Source organism: Labeo rohita, chromosome 5 (assembly GCF_022985175.1).
Source record: "Labeo rohita strain BAU-BD-2019 chromosome 5, IGBB_LRoh.1.0, whole genome shotgun sequence".
Lineage (NCBI taxonomy): Eukaryota > Metazoa > Chordata > Actinopteri > Cypriniformes > Cyprinidae > Labeo > Labeo rohita.
In genome coordinates, this window is record NC_066873.1 from 34,914,049 (window position 1) to 34,933,788 (window position 19,740).

General features: G+C 35.8%; 1 protein-coding gene and 1 long non-coding RNA gene across 10 annotated transcripts; one reads left to right on the forward strand and one right to left on the reverse strand.

The window, feature by feature from the left end:
* Positions 1–218: 218 nt before the first annotated feature.
* Positions 219–18,680, forward strand: LOC127165393 (uncharacterized). 6 transcript variants are annotated; one of them, XR_007827783.1, is made up of 8 exons: positions 219–2,412; positions 2,605–2,736; positions 3,244–3,387; positions 4,217–6,158; positions 7,223–7,284; positions 9,857–9,999; positions 16,502–16,622; positions 16,904–18,680. It is a non-coding gene; the product is annotated as an uncharacterized LOC127165393 (long non-coding RNA). The 6 variants fall into 6 exon arrangements; XR_007827781.1 differs by having other exon boundaries at positions 4,217–6,095; XR_007827785.1 differs by lacking the exon at positions 9,857–9,999.
* Positions 10,853–15,469, reverse strand: LOC127165392 (chemerin-like receptor 1). 4 transcript variants are annotated; one of them, XM_051109987.1, is made up of 3 exons: positions 15,419–15,469; positions 14,908–15,027; positions 10,853–12,218 (listed from the first exon to the last, which is right to left on the reverse strand). In XM_051109987.1, exon 3 carries the CDS (start codon positions 12,206–12,208, stop codon positions 11,195–11,197), a length of 1,014 nt encoding a protein of 337 aa, XP_050965944.1. In that variant the 5' UTR covers positions 12,209–12,218; positions 14,908–15,027; positions 15,419–15,469; the 3' UTR covers positions 10,853–11,194. The 4 variants fall into 4 exon arrangements, with proteins under 4 accessions (XP_050965944.1, XP_050965941.1, XP_050965945.1 ...); XM_051109984.1 differs by lacking the exon at positions 15,419–15,469 and having other exon boundaries at positions 14,908–15,346; XM_051109988.1 differs by lacking the exons at positions 14,908–15,027; positions 15,419–15,469 and adding an exon at positions 14,467–14,880.
* Positions 18,681–19,740: the final 1,060 nt, after the last annotated feature.

A 19,740-nucleotide genomic window follows, 5' to 3' on the forward strand; every position in this document is an offset into this window, starting at 1 on the left:
AAACTTTTTTTTGCTGTCTTCTTCCTCGAATGTAGCTGATACATTACAGTCTGAATTGTACTGAATGAGCTGTAGCCCTCTTGCTTTCCTGAGCATTGCCTAAAAGATGGCAATTATACTCAAGACACCTTCCTCTTGCAAATGTTTTCTCTGATGCTGGGCCTTATCTGTGGTTCCTGCAGACTGGATGTTTCGGCAGCGTCTGCGGTCCCCAAACATCACCTCTGATTATCTAAACATCTCTGTTGCTGACTTCTTCCTCGAATGTAGGTTAAAATGTCCATGCTTGTTCTTCTGGTGTTGATTATATTATTAATCAAGCTAAATGATGACTCCACTACAGGACCATGGAAGATGAGAGTGCTGCTTTCACCACTTAGTTGAGGTCTGGAGAACTCTGTTTTCATCACGTGGTTCCACCACTCCACCAAGTTCTCTCCATCCAGGTAGAGTGGCCAGACAGGTCCACATTGTACTTGATGATTTACATCACTCTTTCCTAGTAAGGTGTTTCATCATAAGGGCCAGTTCCTTGAGGCAATCAACAGTCAGTGAGTCACCCCTTACAGAGGGATCCAGTGAAGGCAGACTCTGAAGCGTTGGACTTTGTAATGGGAAGCTTCTTCTGTAGGTAGAGATCACTTTCTCAGGGAACACCTTTAGTAGCTGCAACACAGTGAGCTTCATTAGATTTTGGGCAATGACAACATCATTATGGCTTCATACAGATTGTTTTGGATGTAAATAGAACAATGACTTGGTGTTTTAAGTGAGTTAAATTATAGTTCAAGGTTACAAGTACGGTGCTAAACATTAGTGTGTTGTTATCCAAATGTTTATGGAGCTTGCTGTAAACACAATAATGAATCATTTCTACATGTATGGCTAAAACAATTACCACAAAGGAAACACACTAAATTGTTTTTTTGCAGAGTACAAAGTGCTGGGTTATTTTTGTAAACACATTGTTGGGTTAATTGTGCTGGGTCAAAATTCTGGGTTGTTTGAGGTACTGTAAACACACAGTTGGGTTGATCATGCAGGGTCAAATGGACTCCAGGGGTTCTTTCAGCACTGAACACGCGGGTTGTGTTATTTTAACCCAACCGGTTTGTTTATTATTCCACTTCATCAAACTTTTTGGATTCTTCTAGTCTCCTCGTCAGGCGGTCACGCAATTCTCAGCAAGCAGGATTATACGGTAAGTTAATATGATTATATGATTATTTACCTTTATTTTTTAATAAGTTGTGTTTTAAAGCACAGTAATTTCACTGTTTAATCCAATATTTGGTATGTTGCTGTGCGGAGTTAGCGTTTTATTCTGTGAATGATTAACGAACGTTAAGTAGCAGCCTATAGTGAGGTACTTTTTTGCCTCAACAATCGCTTTATCGTTAAATAAAAGTGTGTGTGTGTGTGTGTGTGTGTGTGTGCATGTGCAAAGTTTTATTTATATACAGTACACAACCTTTTTTTTATCAGTACTGTCCTTTTTTAACGCTTCATGAAAACAGGCATAGAAATACGGGGTAAGTTCAGTTACTGTCTGCATACTGTATGGCTTTGTAATGTTTTGTCAGAATTATGTCATTTCGTACTAAAATTGATCTTTTAAGGGCATATTTTTTTCAAGTCAATGTCTGCGACGTGCCGAATCCAACGGTAGATCCGTAATTTTTATGTTGTGCATTTTCGCGCTTCTTTCTTCGCTCTTTTTTTGTATTTGCATTCGGGGCGTATACCCACTTCTCCAGGCACCACGACACCACTGTTTATGAGGTCCTTTTACTCTTCCTCTATTTTAGTGAATGCTTGTGTTACATTACAAACTAGGAGACCAGTATAAAAATTAAATGGGTATGCCGTCTGATTTTTTTTTTTTTTAACAGTGTAGGGCTTCAGATTGGAGACTGATAAATGCAGTTCAGTGGTGAGATGCTAGCTTGGGTTGCCTTCAGGTACCCTATAATATAGAATCGTGTCATCACGTGTTTGACAAACGCTCCAGTGCATACAGTATTTGTGTTCTAACTCTGAAGCTCGCTAAAGTTTTACAACAATTCAATCAAACTGTTTTAATTTGGCACTACTGCGCAAAACTTTGTGTTTTATTTTTTTGTTTTTTTTAACGTTTACGAGATCTCGCGATATTAAAATGCTTAAGAAGCTTTCTCGCGATATCAGCATAATAGAACTGATCTGTGTTTAAATGATTGCGCTTCATCTAAACGCATTAACCTGCTTTCTATATAAAATAAGTCATTGTAAAAACAGTTTTGTGAAATTCTAATTTTCTAAATCTGAAATTTCATTCTAGATATGTGAGATTCTTGCTGGTGAAGATGGACAGCTTTGTAATAGAGAAGTTGAAGGAAAGGCAGCTTGATAGCTTGGTTAAAACCTTTGAAGGTAAGTTATATCATTCAATAACATTCAATACTCATGATTTGTTTTAGAATTTGATCTTTTCATTAAAATAACCATAGTTACTGGTATGGCAATAAAGTCAAACAATCAATTTAACATTTAAAAGCTTTAACTTATTTAACCACATTTGTTTTTTGTTTTTTTTGTTTTTTTTTTTTTTTCAAATTTTATCAGATTTCACAAGACTTCAGGAAGCTACATCCAGAGGCAGACTTTTTGAAGACTGGGCTACAATTGCAGACCAAATTGTTGCCTATGCTCAGCAAGATGGAAAGGTGCATTAAGAGCTGGGTGACATGACTTCAGGTAAGGTATTTCTTATAATATGTCAGTCTATAGAAACAAAATTCAGCTGTATTTGACCGTTTCACATGAAATTCTGTCAGTGAGGGGGGAGTTGTAGGGACGCATGCCACGCAAGAAAAATAGGCTACAACCACATCTAATATGTAATCTGTAATGTTAGTAATACCAGTCGGATGTTTTTGCACATCAATCTGACGATAAATGTGGCACACCCAGTTTTTCTTATGCACACCCAGAGTCTCTTTTCTGGCTACGCTACTGATTTGACACATCAACTGGTAAACACAATGGTACAGTAAGACTTAACTAGTTGCTTATTAGTTTGTGTATTGGCTGTTAATTAGTACTTATAAAGCACATACTGATGCCTTATTCTGCATGAGCACATTCTACATCCCAGAATCCCACCCCATACCTAAACTTAACCTGCAGTAGTTGAATGGGGGTGGGGATTCATTTGCATTAATACCATTTTAATTTTTTTTTTTTTTTTTTTTTTTTTCACAGATAAGTTTCACAGTTTGCACTGTATTATTCTTATGGTTTAGATGCTAAAATGGAGAGTGCTTTCAAAGTCCTGCCCATTCTAGAGGAATGGTCCACAGAACCACAACCACAGAATTCTGGAAGCCATTCATTGACATACAACCTGTACGTTTTGTTTTACTTTTTCTTTCTATATATATACACTACCGTTCAAAAGTTTGGGGTCAGTAAGACTTGTAATAGTCTTTAAAGAAGTCTCTTATGCTCATCAAGGCTGCATTTATTTGATTAAAAATATAGAAAAAAAACAGTAATATTGCAAAATGTTTTTACAATATAAAATAATGTTTTTTATTTTAACATACTTTAAAATAGAATTTATTCCTGTGATGAAATGCTGCATTTTTATCAGCTGTTACTCCAGTCTTAAATGTCACATGATCCTTCAGAAATCATTCTAATATGCGGATTTATTATTAGAATGATCAATGTTGCATAATATCAACAGTTGTGCTGCCAAATATTTTTTTTTTTTCAGGATTCTTTCATGAATAACAAGTTTAAAAAGTACAGTGTTTATTCAAAATAGAAATATTTTATAACAATGTAAATTATTTATTATTAACTTTTAATAAACTTTTAATTATTAACTTAATACATCCTTGGTGAATAAAAGTATTAATTTCTTAAAAAAAAAAAAAAAAGAAACAATAAAAACGTACTGACCCCAAACTTTTGAACGGTAGTGTATATATAATGAATTTTTGGAAATGCAAACTGATATTTCCCACTCGCACACAGCAAAAAATTGAAAACACTGACTTAAAACCATTTTTTAACTGGTGAAAATACTAGTGCTCCAATCATTTTGGCCACCACTGTATGAAGTGTTGAGATGTAAAAGACTAAAAATGTGCAGTTTGAAATTTTCTTCTAAAATGAGCATCTTTTCAGGCCTAAGTGTCTTCAAGACTAAGTGTCGTATAATTAACAGGTGGGGACCAGCATGGTGGATTTCTGTCTTAGGGACGAGACAACGACATCCCAGACCTTCACCATTGTTTCGGGTCATGCCACTGAAGCGGACTCGTTGCCAGGGAATTTCTCCGGCTTGCAGTATATTATATTGATGGACAAGTCTTCATGTGTGAATTTTTTAAGGCCAACAGATTTTCTGGCCACTTGTAACATGTTTTAAATTGTCATATGTTTGTCTGGTGGACACTTTGTTTGGCTTAGTTTTAATAGCACAATGTTTGGAAAGCAATAATAATTTTACATTCTTTTGTGACTATTTATTATTATTGGTAAATATAAAGGTAGCAAGGCAATAAGACAACAAATAACCCAATGTTTAGGTTATGTTTAACCCAGCAACACAGTTAACCTGACCCAGTGGTTGGGTGAAATAAACAACCCAGCATTCTAGGTCAAATGGTTAAACCCAGCACTTGGGTCAAAACAACCCAACGCGTGTTCGGTCCCATAGTTACCCAGCAGCTGGGTTAAGGTTGAGTTATTTTTTAACCCAGCACTTTTTAGAGTGTACTAACTGCTTGTTTTGGATCCTCAGTTCTGATTTTATCTGCTTCTTATCCCGCATTCTCTTGCAGGCAGCATCTTGTCTGTTAAATCAAGCTCTACAGTTCTTTGGGATGCACATTGCATGTTCCGCTTTGATGAAACATGCCATAAAGTGTGTGAACTAGGGGTGTGATGAGACACTTATCCCACAAGACGAGACATGAGACTGAGTTCACGAAAACGAGACGAGACAAGATTTTTAAACTTTTCTTAAGAAATCCTTAATAATGAAATATATAGGGAAAGTAGTCTTTTATTCAACTGTAAAAGGAAAAAATGCAAAAAATGTAGTTGCATTTTGAACTTTATGAAATTAAGCTTCCATTTTAATGAAATAATATGCAGTAATAAAAAACATTTAAACAAGAGCTTCACGATTCTGGATAAATTGAGAATCCCAGTTGTTTTTAACCAATTAGAGACCATGATTATCTCACGATTCTGGAGAAAAAAAAAAAAATTGAAAACTAAACAAATTATCATAATTTACTAGTGGTTTTGACAAACTGATAATTGCTTAAGTCTTTAAAAAAAAACCATATATTCATTTAAACAAAATAATAATAATAAAGAAAACATTCAGTGTGAAACAGTCCTAATAGACATAGCTAAATCATTGTCATTCAGGAATGTGATCGCGTTGGTATTTGAATCGAGATCTCTGTATTTTAAGGATTAATCGTTCAGCTCCAATTTAAACACTGCAAAATGTTTTATGAGGATATCGTCACGAGATCTCCCAAGATCCGACTGGTCTCACGAGACAATTCGGATCTCGCGAGATCTCATCACATCCCCAAGTGTGAACACTTCAAGTTGCTCATCGTGCAACTTGTGGAGTACAATCTGGCTACCTTGTGCGAAAAATAATTTATCTTATTAGTTAATTGATGTCCATTATGCCTCTGATCTACAGTACCCAAAATGAGGAGGGCTAACTACATTTGCAATTCTTCTGTTACTAAGGAACCATCACGTATTCCTTCAGGATGGCCAGCACACTCGTGTAGTAACTAAGTTGATGTTTTGTAGTGGTGTTCTCATGCCACACTTTTCTTATATCTCTCTTCTTCTGATCCCTGCCTTGCTGTGTCATGCCTGGGAAGAAAACTGACAGTCTTTTACGTATTTTGTTGAGATCATCATAAAAGGACTGAATCCTTGTCTGTGCTTTCTCACTGACAGCCAGATCTTTGTAAAGCTCCTCATCACCTTTATCCATGAAGCCAAAATACAACGCAGGAAGCAGCCTGTGTGTATTGAGAGCCACATCCTACTGAGAGCCAATGGTGAGAAACAAATCTTTGTGGGTTGGAGGCAGGGATGCCCATAAAGTTACATATTTCTTTGAGGTACATCCTGGTTTCAAGGGCATTACATGTGTCCATCGTCATACTTACCATATTTGAACAGGGGATTTTACTGTCTTTGAAAAATTGGACATCACATGTTTCAAGTTGGCAGCACTGACCTTCATCTCCTCAGTAGACCCCAGGTGTTCCACCACAACCTTTTAACCAAAATTTTCATGGTAGTAGCTCACCATCATAGTGACGACCTTTTTGTTGCTGTTATTGGTGGACTTCAATGTTAACAGAAAATGACCACTTCCTTATGTTGCTTAACGTTTGCTTTGAAAAGGTCATCCCTATGCTGTAGAACATCTTGTACATAGCAGCTGTGTGTGACAGCTTCATGCCACTAAGAGCAATTTTTATCTCTACAAGAACTGGTGCCAAGGTGAGAGGGAGGGAGGGAGTGCTGTGGTGGTAATATTATATATTAATAGGGAACCCAAAAATTTGTTTCACAGCTGTTTTTGTTTTTCTCATCCTTCTGCTTTCACTTCTTGATTTATTTCTTTTAGTTTTGGAAAAATAGATTGAAGAAACAATCTCAAAGCTTTGGCCCGCTACATGTTTAGATGTAATTCAGTACTGTCATCTAATGCTGAGACTGAGTAAGACTGCATGTAGAAAGTCCCTTTAACTATTATTTAAATAGTCTGTACTGTAGTAACTCAGCGACTACACACATAAAAATTAAGGTTCCAAAAGGGTGTTTTTGCAGTGGGGCTACTGAAGAACCATTTCAGGGAACAGTTCCCAAAACCATCTTGAACATCTAAGGAACGTTTTTCGACTATAAAGAACCATTTCTGCATTTGAAAGTTTCCATGGATGTTCAAGGTTCTTTACAGAACCACTAATGCCTTTATTTTTAATACTCCTATAAAGTACATGTTCATGTTTCCATTTTTTTTAATATGTTTTCATTTATCTCCATAAAATAAAGTGGTCATTTTAAATCATTCCTCTCATTTCTCTTCTTTTTCCTCAAACCATATATGTTTTCTTGTGAAGATACAGCTTAAAACTTTTATAAAAACATAACTCCAACTTTCTTCATTTCTCAGTGGTGACATCACCCTCCAGGAAGTGACATCATTTTGGTGAGAAGACAACAGCACCAATATCTGTAAGTGTGAATAGTTAACTGTAATAACCCTGCACAGATAAGTCACTGGTGTACTGCAGTACATTGAAAACATTGAAAATTTTAAACCTGAAAGGCAAAAAGCTCAAAATTCAATATTAGCTCAAAATTAAGCAGTTTTCTCCTAAAGTTAGAACAAATTGATGGAAACATTGTCTTCTGTGACATGCAACACATATAGTGTTATTAAAATCTCAGAAAATGTAGTTCAGTGTTTCATGGTTTCATAGTTTACCCATTCATCAAGTTCACATTTATTTATTAAGCACATTTTAAAACAACAAGCTTACCAGTGCTGTACAAGTGCTGTACAATATATAAAACAAATAACAATATAAAAAATACCAACAAATAAATAAAAACTCATCAGACAAGATGCCCTTTTTTTACTGGAGAAAGCAACATGGATAGGACTAGTAGTTTAGGAATGGTTTGAAATTAAAAACATTTTAATGAAGGATATGTTTATTACAAACACACAGCTTGTGGATTTGCTCACATTATTGGATTATTGTGGTGCTGTTTGATTTGGACTAAATACACAAGTGAAATGTGTGTGATTAGACTTGGAGCTAAACTCTGCAGAAAAGTGGATTTTGGGGTCAAGAGTTGCCCTAATCTAGATAGATTTCTCTTGACACGTGACCACAAACTGACTAAATAAATATTATTATTCAAATAGTATTCTCTAATCTTCGAACATTCAAATTATAATTGAAATTCAGTAGCATTTTTTGCAAGAAATAGTGCTTTAATACTCTTCAGTCCAGCCAATGCAACCTTGCCTAATAATATTATAAGCAGGAAGAGACCTTAGATGCAACAAACATTTCATCCTCCTCTGGCTGGTCTTTAAGTCATTTAAACTCACTAAAAACGAAACTTGCGATCGCCTTTTTCCTCATTGTGACGTACATCCAAGAATGTTTAGCAGGAAAAAATAAAGGTCACCGCTTGGTTTTGTCCATCAGGAATTGACTAGATTGTACAAAGTTGGTGTTGCAAACTAAAGATACATTTGGAGAGGGAGTTAGCAATAACAAACAGCAGCATGGTTCATCTGCTGAACACATTGTGCTGTGACCTGGTTGAAAAATGTCATTTCAAGCCCTGTCTAAAGTAAGTGGTTGTTTTGTTTGTTTGTTTGTTTGTTTGTTTGTTTGTTTTATTTAAAAGTGTACATTGCTGATGCTTTTTGCAGAGATGTTGCATGTGTTAAAACAGTGTATTTGTATGCATTTTAAAAGGACTCTTTATTAATGTGGTCACCACATCATGATCCAGCTTGAATATGGATTTAGGGTGTGTTCACACTTGTCATGTTTGGTTTAATTAAAACAAACTCTGATGCGATTGCTCTGTTAGTGCGATTAATTTGAGTAAGTGTGAACAAAAGATGGGTCTTGGTCCGCTTCCAACTCTGGTGTGGTTCGAATGAAATATGAATGCGACACGGACCAAAAACAGGAAATAATGACAAGATGCGACGCTATGCAACATGATTTCATGCAGGGAACAAGCAGTGTATCCAAAACAAAATGAGCAGAGGGCAAACGTGGAGCAACGAGGAGGTGAAGTGTCTTTTATGAACTCTTTGTGAGTTTGCACGCATTGAAAATAAAATCATATACACGCAACAATAAATGCGTGTCAGTGAATGAGTACGTTAATGTAATACGCACGCAACGCCGTTTTAAGTCGAACTTACCTTTTCCTTTTGTTTGGATTGTTTGGTGAGTTCCATAATACACGTTATTCAACCCAACCAATCAGATTATGAAGGTATCACTGCGCTTTTAGGTTTGGTATCTTTAGTTTCGCTGTCAAAATGCTAGTGTGAACGCTAAGCAGACCAGGACCAAATGTATCACTTTTTTCTTTTTGGTCCAGACCAAATAAACCAAACGAACCATACTACAAGTGTGAACGCACCCTTAAAATTCTTTTCGACAAGGGACCATAGTCTGGACTATTTTTGATTGTTGTGTTTGAGGGCTGTGGCATGTTTTCATTACAAGAGTTTGGGTTTTACATTTGCTATCAGCCAACTTCAGCTATGGACAGTGTTTGGACATTGATGTACTACAGATAAGACTTTTGAACACATTAACTTTCACATGACGAAATCCTACAATCTTACATTGCTTTCTTTGTTTTTTTGTACTTTTGTGTATTTACATTTCTGGCAGTATGTAGCTGGATTAACATGAATTTAATGTTTTCTTTTTGTTTTTAATAAATCTATTGTTTTGAAATTCCTTACGGGGCCCTGTGTGGGCCTAGTGAGGGCTTCCTGGGGGCTAAGTGAGGGCCCATGCAGGGCCAGCCCTAAGGGACCAACATTTTGCCAATGAGCAAATTCTCAGAGGCTCTTCACTGGCAGCCTGCTGTGGGCCCATAAAAGGCCAGCGCATCATGAAAAGGCATCATTAATCTGAGCTTATGCACCTCAGTTTTTGAGTGAAGAAGGCATTATTTGTGGGTTATTATTATTATTATTATTATTATTTATTTATTTATTTTTTAATATTTATTTTTTGGCATTTTGCCTTAGGATAGGACAGATCAGAACTGACAGGAAGTGAAGTGGGAGAGAGATGGGGGCGGGATCGGGAAAGGTCCTTGAGTCGGGATTCGAACTCGGGACGCCTGTAGCGCAACGGCACGCTGACCACAAGGCTATGGGTGCTGACATTTGTGGGTAATTTTTACAATATTTAATGAAATATTAAAAAAAAGTGCACTGTTTATCACATTAGTGTGTTTTAATGTTTAACCAAGATGTTTGTTTTTAAATGCTTTTGTCTTGTGCACAATTGAACAAAGTTCAAACACGTTGTTCCCGGTCAAAAATGACCGGCTTGCAAAAAATAGCTTAATTTCTTGTTTGCTTTATTATCACCAAATATTGGCACCATCTGTTAAATGCTTTGAAACATCTTGCGTTCCATGCATGCTTAGAGATACTGCTGTTTTGTGTCTGCTTCTTGCTTCCTGCTCTTTTGAAACACAAAAGCAATTAAATCCTCTGTAAATCATATATAAGGTTAGTCAAACAAACTCAAGTTTGACCAGTTTATATTCAGTCTTTCTTATTTGTCATGTCAAGTCATATTTATTATACAGTGTCAAGACTACAATACAGATTATGTCAAAACAGCTTTAAAGTGTTTAAAAAGTCAAATAATGTTTTGATGATGCCTAATAATGTGATTTGTCTGTTATGTGTATGCCAGAATAATCTAAATTTAAACTGATAAAGTGTGTGTCTGTCTTCCAAACAGCGCTAGGAATACTGTTACAGAAATAGGAAAAGGATCTACTGCACACAAATGATTTTGATATTCTAGGTATTATCAAATGGAAAGAGTTTTCAGATTATTATTGCACGTGATGAACTATATTGAGATAAGAGCTTGCTCCAGTACTGTGGAGCCAAAAACTACTATAAGTAAAATGTATAGTGTTTAATAGGGAGGCAGTGCAGCGCTGATCATACTAATTTGGTCATGCTTCCTGGCTGTAGTGTTTGTAAAAACATAATATATGAAAACATACCAATTTGTGCTTTATTCTAGTGGAACCATAAGTAGACCTACAAACATATACTTACACATTATTAAATTTACAATAAATGAAACATCACAGTTATTATGACAACACAGCAAAAATATAACAACACACCATCAATAAAAATGGTCCTCTATATAAGGTTGATATTCATATACAACAAGACATAGTGTGTTAATAGTGTTTTGGCAGCAATGCTTACTCTAGCAATGTAAAGTATGCACTTTAATGCTGGAGCCTATCTCACTATTATTCACTTTACAGACAATTTAGTGTCTCCAATTCACTTATGGAAAAACTCCACACAGACAGACCTCCTGGTTCATTTGGGATTTGAACTGTGGCCTTTCTTGGTCTGAGGCAACAGTGTTATTCCCTGATCACCTGCCATTCTGCACTGATCTGGGTCATGCGCCATCCAGTTCATTTTAATGCTGCATCCCAATAACAGATAGATTATGGGGTTGGTAAAAGAGTGGCTTGTGGCCAGTATAGTAACTGCAGGAAGTCCGTAATTCAACATGTTTGTACTCAGGCTGTCGTTTACAGTGGCTTGAATCATGGTTAAGACAATCTGAGGGCACCAGAACACAAAGTAGACTATCTTTATAGCACAGATGATCTGTGCCTGCTTCTTGCAGTCTTTACAGGTTCTATTAGCTGATGTCAAACAGGTGAGAAACATTATCAAAGCTGGCACGAGAACCCCGATGAGAAATCGCATGACAACAACTGCCTTCAGCCTTGTAATGCCGTCTTGAGTTGTTTTCAATTTGTCCAAGTCATAATCATCAATGCACTTAGAATCTCTAACCTCTCTGGAAAACAGCGAAGGACATGCCAAGACTGCTCCAATGGTCCAGGAGAGTGAAATCAGAATGATGGTACAATTCTTGCAATTTTTTGTGCACTTGATTTTTGAAAAAGTAAAACTAATGCTCCAGAAACTCAGCATGGCTGCCGTGGAGAACATACTGCCGTAGATGATATAGGATGACAGCTTGCAGCTTGCACTTCCATAATTCCATTCAAAGTTATTGTAAGCATACAGCATCTGAAAAACAATAGATGCACTGGAGACTAAGTGTGTTCCAGCCAATGCCATAATCCAAGTGGCAACCGTTGGAGAATTCTTGTTTTTCAGGCAGCTCATGACAATGACGATGAAGTTGAGGGTGACACCGAGGATGAGGACAATAGAATATGTAATTAAGTAAGTCATCCTCATCTCTTGTTGGTAATGCGTGGTTGCATTTTCTGATACATTTCTTGATTGTGTGATTTTAAGTTCTCTAATGATATAATCATAGTCTGTGGCATTGTCCTCTCCAGACATTTTGTAAAGACTGGAACAAAAAGATATGAATTAGTATTTTACTTTTAATGAACCTTTAATGCGCAAACCTTCATTCTTATACTTGCCCAGCAAACGCTTAATGTGGCAAAACGGACTAAGATGTTAAAGGGCAAATTCAGTATAAACCTTATTGTTGACAAACTATGTACCAGCAGATATGAACGTGCAATAAGAAATGCATTGAGTGATATTAAAAGGACCAAGTCCGTATATGCAAGCAGACGTCCCCAGAAACACAGAGTGATATAAAAGGACTGTAGAGATTTTTCTATATGGGAAAACATGAATATACGAATATACATGCCGTCGCGTTTATTCTGGGCTCACCTGCTTGTCTGTAGTTGTTTTAATAATGAATAGGAGCATATTGAGTTTAGTCTTTATCATCTTAATCCGTTATGCCACATTATGCCACCTTTTGCAGAGGAAAACACTATATAGCCTACATATACATTATATTAATAAAGTGTATATCGAAATTGATCTTAATACATTAATATTAAGTGTTAATGGTTTTCTACGGGAGGAAAACGCTTAACGAGAGACTTTGTGCACTGCGTTCATATTCTGCTGTTCTGTGCCCACGGATTTGTGGGTCTTGTTTTTATCTCCTACAGATGACTTGCACGACTCTGTACGTTATGCTATTAAATTAGTTTTATTCGTTTAACCACCACAGCGTCTTGTCTCCACTGACAAAAAGCATGATTTGTGTGGACTGCAAGTGACGTCGCAGGTAGCAGAGAGTGCAAGTGGCGATTACAAGTGACATTGTAATTTAGTTTCTTTTTTCTTGTCTTCACCACCTGGCTACTGTTGTGAAATGTTGAGAGATTGAATTTAAAAAAATTGTAAATAAATAAAATATAATAAAAAATAAAAAAGACTGCAAGTGTAAATGCAAGTGCATGTCTGCTGCCAGACCCTATTGACATATTTCAGTAAAAGACATAATTTATGTTATAGGCTGTTAAGCCATAAGTCTTAATCCCTGTAAAGGAATAGTGCAGACAAAAAGCTACAGAACTTTTTGGAAAAGTGATGATTCTTCAAACTTATTACTATTATTATTATTATTTTTTTTTTTTCCAGCTGCGGAAGAAAAATAAACAGTCTTATGGAATAAATTACATAATTTTATTTTTGAGTGAACTGTTCCTTGAAGGAGGGAGTGAATGCATGGCATGCTTTTCTAATTCTGTTTTATTAACAAGGTTTCGGAGGTGCACGTTCAGATAATTAAATTGGGTACTCTGGGTTCGGGCCAAAATTCCTAGCTCAGAGCCCTCCCCTTGGACAGCAAACCAAACAGGCATAACATTTACTTTGCCTATTATATGTAAGTGTGAACTTGTGAATTCTATATTATCTTAAAGCATAAACATCTTATTAGACAGTTCTTGTGCTACAGTCAGTGACATAGAAATCTGACACTATTGACATATTTAAATACCTCACATTTTCAGTAGTTACTTAGTAAGACAATAGTAAACTCTGGAAACCTGAAGTAATTCAGTATCACCATTTTTTTTTTTTAATTCAATATTGTGAATTTAGAATGAATCTCCAAAACAAACATAAAAAACATTAGGCTACCAGAATTAGAGTGCAAAATTAGAGTGCAAAATGGCACTGCCTTAAAAAAATCGTTTTACATTTTTTGCACGCGTAATTTACTTTGGAAATCAAGTTACATCTGTGTGTCTTGCAGAAAGAACTGTTGGATTTGAAATCAAAGGACTTTAATTTTCACCCAAATAATAATCTAGTTGCATTGCTTCATGCAAACTTTGTGCAAAATGTTCTTACCTTTGGCAGCAAACGAGGGAAGAAAAACAGAAACCTGTCTGTCTGGGAGGACAGTGTACTGAATATGAAAGTAAAACACAGGGCGCTTAATATTTAAGCTTTCTTTTCTGAACCACGTGTTTGTTTTCGTCAGCTGCAATTCGAGCTGTGGTTCTGTACGAAGTCCGGAGTTTTAAACACTACCGCTTCTGTCCGATTGATGTTGTTATACAACCACGTGTGGAAAAGTTTTATTCTTCTAAATGTAACCGCGTTTAAAATCTTCTTTATAAAGATGATGAACGTAGCCTACACATGTAGATTTGAGGTTCTAAGAGTAAAAGAGAGAGACTTGCACCTACACCTTTACAGAATTAATCAAATCGCTGTCGCAGCTGTTTATGACAAACCATTGATTATAGAAACGGGCAAATAACAATATCACAGACCTCTCTCACCCCAGCCACAGCTGCAGACGCCCTCATAAGGCATACGTTACATATATGTAGCTATGTATGTACCAAGAGCTCCTAAAAACACAACAAATTCATTGTGTGTTTGCACACACTTTGCGAATAAAGTTCATTCTGATTTCTGGCTTTGGATTTTGCTTTGGATCTTGGCTGATGCAAGGCGTGTCTGAAACTGTGCTGACGCAACCGAATTCAATACGTTAATTACATCATTACATTACTGGTATTCAATGATAAAGCACAATACACCGAATACAAGCACAATGCACACCCGATTAATCAATCGTTTTTTAATCAACGTTTTTTCTGACGTTATCATTGCAAACCATCTAATAGAAACCATCTAAAAACGATATTCTTTGTTACATTTGAAACATAAAATAAAACAATTAACATTTAATGGATTAAATTACTTACCTTTTTGCAGCTGAAGGTATTCCTCTTGAAAATATCCCCGCAGAATGCTCCTCAGAATGTAACCAGTGTTGCCAGGTTGATGGACGATAACCAGCCCGAAACTTCACCAAAACCCGCCCACTCCAACAAAAACAATATAGAATGTTATAGCCATGTCAATCTTAAACTCCTTAAAAATAATGATGCAAAATAATACAAAAATAGACCAATTTAGCAGAAAAGCTGATCAAATCAAAGGGAATGATCAAATATGACTAGCTATATGCCGGCAGACGTGTAAAAACGCAATAATTAACCGATACCTTCAAAAACAATGGCAGCATTTTCAGTGTCAACAGTCAGAGTAAGCTCGTTTAAATGCAAACAGCGCCCAATCGGAATAAGCAACGTAATTAGCAGGTATTTCACACTGGTTCATGCATGTACCATGCCAGTCAAAACTGTGTCATTCACTGATACTGTGCGATTATCAGACAATTAAAAAAAAAAAAATAACAACAACAATTGATACCTTCGTGTCGCACTTTAATTTCAGACACAGAACTAGAGGACGTCTTTCGTGATATTGTAGACCATAATAGAGAACTTTGCACAGTCAAAACTAATCAAGTTCAGCAATAAGTTCAGTCATTTTTCTGTATAAAAATGTGAATTACTGTATTTTTATACAGTGTTTTCTTAAATTACAAAAATAATCTGTAATAATACAGTAACAAAACCGTTAGATGATAAAATTGTTAAATGACTGGCAGCAACAGTTGCCAAAAAGCATAAAATGAAAGAAAAATCTCCTTATAAGCTGACAACACTGTTAATTTAGAAATATTTTCAAAATTATTAATGATCAAACACCTTCACTGTAAAAAAAAAAATAATTTATTTAAAAAAACGTCATGTGACTGGCAGCAACAGAACATTAAAAATCTCACCATATTCACTTATTACAAAAATTCGGACTTATTTCCTTTATACAAAAAGCTGCCAGTCATAGTTACTGTGCACCCCCTTTTCGTCCTCTCGGCTCTGCTGAATGTGATCGTTTTCGAAAACGAAAGTGAAACCAAAAAGCTCGCATAAGAAATGCGCCACATTGCGCCGGGTGCATGATAGGGCCCCGTATTGTAAAGTGTTACCAAAATATGTAAAACATATATATGCATTAAGGCTAGACCTCAGTCACAATAAAGCAATTAAATCATTTACATTCACCAGCAACACAATAATAATAAAAACAATACAAACCACATAGAAATAAAAATACCTAATGTGTCGCAGATTAAAGCTCATTAGCATATGCATCATTAAAATAGCTGAAGGTGCTATTTTTTGATTTCTGAGTGAAATCTCCTGAGAACTTTATCTTTCCATTTAAGTGATCTCATGCACAGCTGAGCAAAGGTTTTATTTAACATTAGTGTTAAGTATCAGAAAGAAAATAGTTGAGTCATTTATTCTGTTGACTTTCACAACAATGTGAAGTTGGTTGCTGTCTGAAAGTTACCAAAATGATTGGATTGATTACTTTTGCATGTTATTATCCTTGTGTGTATAAGGTGTGTTCAAACTGCTTGTCATTATGTATTATGTGTTTAAGGTGATGGGCAGTTCAAGATTGCTGTCGTTCAAGAAGTTAATGACCACTGTTGCTGTTGTGAGCTACAAATACCCAGAAGAGACGGCACTTACATTGGAATTCATACAGAAGTAAGCAACACGTAAGTTATGAAATGTGCATCTGTTTATTTAATTGAAAATAATGAAGTATATTGTAAGACATAGATAATCTGACAAGCTCATATGACAGATGCAAATGGAGACTATTGGAAATGTAAGTTAAGCAATTTATAAACAAATGTTTTAATTGGCAAGTATTAGGGTTAGCAGTTAATTTAATGAACTTAAAATACTGTATGATTGATTTTCCATCTCCAACCTGCATATTACTCTGTAGTTCAGTTTAATTCATTTCATTTTTTGTCATATCCATTTCTTTTAGAATTTTCCTGTGAAGAAATCCTGAATGTGGTTTGAGTTGTAGGCAACCAAGTGGCTGTGCAATCCTCCAAGACTCTTGCATGAACATTTTCGAAAATCCATGTAATATTTGAGCTTTTTTAAAATGTAAAAAATGGCATTTGTATTAAACATGCAGGTAAATGGGAAATAATACATCCCCTATAATGAATTGCATCACATCACCCTATAATGATATTTCAGTTATAATGAACTTCAATTCTGTTGTCAAGCCACTGGAGTCACATACCCACAAAGTCTTATGGGTTTGGAATTGTATGAGGGTGAGTAATTGACAAAATTCACATTTCTGTGTGAACTATCCCTCTAAACAATATTGTTTTCTCATATAAGAAAAAAGTTTTGAATCTTGACTGTTTTACAGTTTGAAGTTTAAATTTTGTGACCACATTTTAGTGCAACACTAGTATTGTACAGATGCTCATGTTTTCTTTTTTTTGTTTTTATTCTGTCTGTTACTGTTTAAAGCTAAACTGTCTTTTACAATACAGGCATTTTTCAGTGTTTGACACATTGTTAAATGAATTGATTGAGTATTTGATATTGTTTAGTCCTAACCCATTTAAGGCAAACAAAAGCCATTGAATGCACTTCTAAGAATGTTTACATGAAGTAAAAATAAACCATGTTCAATTTGTATATTGTGCTGGATTTAGAGAGGGAGTAAAATCTTTCCATGCCTCGGGCATATGCCACTCCACATGTTACCGCTACATGCGCATGGCACTGCACATGTCACCGTTATGTGCGCAAGGCACCGGCAGCTGCCACTCGACCTGCTTTTTGCTTTATATATATATATATATACATAGATAGATAGATAGATAAAAATACACCATTAAAACAGAAAAAGTCATGTTTTTTTTATTGGTGGCAGACTGTAAATTGGCAGACTGTAAATTTACGGTACAAAGAGCTGCCAGTACTTTTTCAGTTTTTTTATGGAATTTTTTTATTTATTTTTTTACAGTGAGCATGTCGCTTGTGGGCGTTTTTGAGCATGTTGTGTTCTAAACTAAAAGTTCTAAAAGTTTTTAGGGTCGTGTGTATGCACATGCTGAGAGCTGCTCTCCACTGTGAAAGGAATAAGGACTGACATTGTTTGGGGTGTTGGCAAGAGTAATTTGTATGACATCATTCGATGTTTACAAGTAAAACGTGAAGTTCTTCATTTAACAGTATTCTGTTCCCTTCACATAAATCAACATCAAACAATATCAAAGAATTATTACTTTTGCTTACAAGTCAATTTGAATAAAAGTTCCAACTAAATGTGTTAAATATAAATATGAATGCAAATGATTTTGCATTACAAAGATAACAAACATTGACCATTACATATTGACAGCGTTCTGCCTCAGCTAAATTTGGTAACATAGCCAACATATGTTACTGTCAGTGTGTGGTTTGTCACTGTGTGCATTTCTTATCCAATAATGAAAGCCTATATTAGATCTTGTCATTCTTACTTCTCCTTCTTTTACACTTGAAGTGCATGAAAGAGACTCTTTACGCTCCTTCACACAAAATCACTGTTCTGGAATTATTTTCTCTCTTTCAAAACTAAAGGCTAAATGCATGTTGACATGGGGCGGAAATGGTCTGAGAACACTGCATTCCTTAACTTCAAAACAGTACAGTAAGGCACTAAATTCATGGTCATGGTTTTGATTCCCAGGGAGCGCAATGGGAATATGAATCACTTTGGGTAAAAACATCTGCCTGACAAATGTGCAATGGCTAGATGAGTGATAATTTGAAAAACAGCCTTTAAATTAAATTAGTAATATTAGAGTGGGCAGTATGACCAAAATCTTATTTCAAGGTGTGAGAAAAATTACTTCACAATAACGATATTTCTGTCATGACAACTCTCTAAGAGTTTAGCATGGTAATGTACATAACAGTAGTCACGTTTCCATTACAGATTTGCGCAAAACTTTGGAGATATTTTATAAATGTCAATTAAAAAGGTATTGCGAAATGACAAGGTTTCCATTAAATGTTCCTTAGTGGAAAAAAACAGCATATGCTGGTGGGTATGTTTTGATGCTGGGATGCTGGTTAGGTATGATTTGATGGTGGTTTAAGCTGGTCTTTTGCTAGTTTATGCTGGTTTTAGCTGGTCATAAACCAGCAAAGGACCAGCTTAAACCAGCATCAAAATATACCTACCAGCATATGGTGTTTTTTTCACCAGGGTTGTTATGTGACTAAAACGTAATTTGTTCCTCTCGCGATAAGTCATGGCAATGGATTTTGGCTTTATTACAAGTTTCCGGGGGGTGCTACTGTAAAAAAGAACAGTGGGTACAACTTCTGATGAGGCGGCGGACGTAGTATACCAATGGTATTTTGTGTGCTAATTAGCAAAGAGGCTAAGTGTTTTTTAGACTATTGTTTACTTTGTAAAGATGCACACCTTTTTGAGAGATGTCATTACGTTCTTATGCACAACATATGCTTTTTGAATTTGTGTTCCCACATCATTAGCAAGTTTGGATCACTAAATCTTGAATGACTGTCAACTAGTGAAATGATATTTGAACCGAGACATCACAGCTTGTGTTTAAAGGGCATGCCAGATGAAGCCTCGATTCGAGGCTTGTTAACATAGAAATCCCTTTCGTAGAAGCCTCACTTTCTGTCCAGTCATGTGCACAATTCATTTTGCGTGTCCTAATGTTCGACCCCCAGATCTTACTTTGTAAGTACATTTTCTTTGGGACCTATTTAATAATAACATTTTTAAATACCCAGTTATACAAGTAATATGAAGAATACAAATTATTTCAGGAA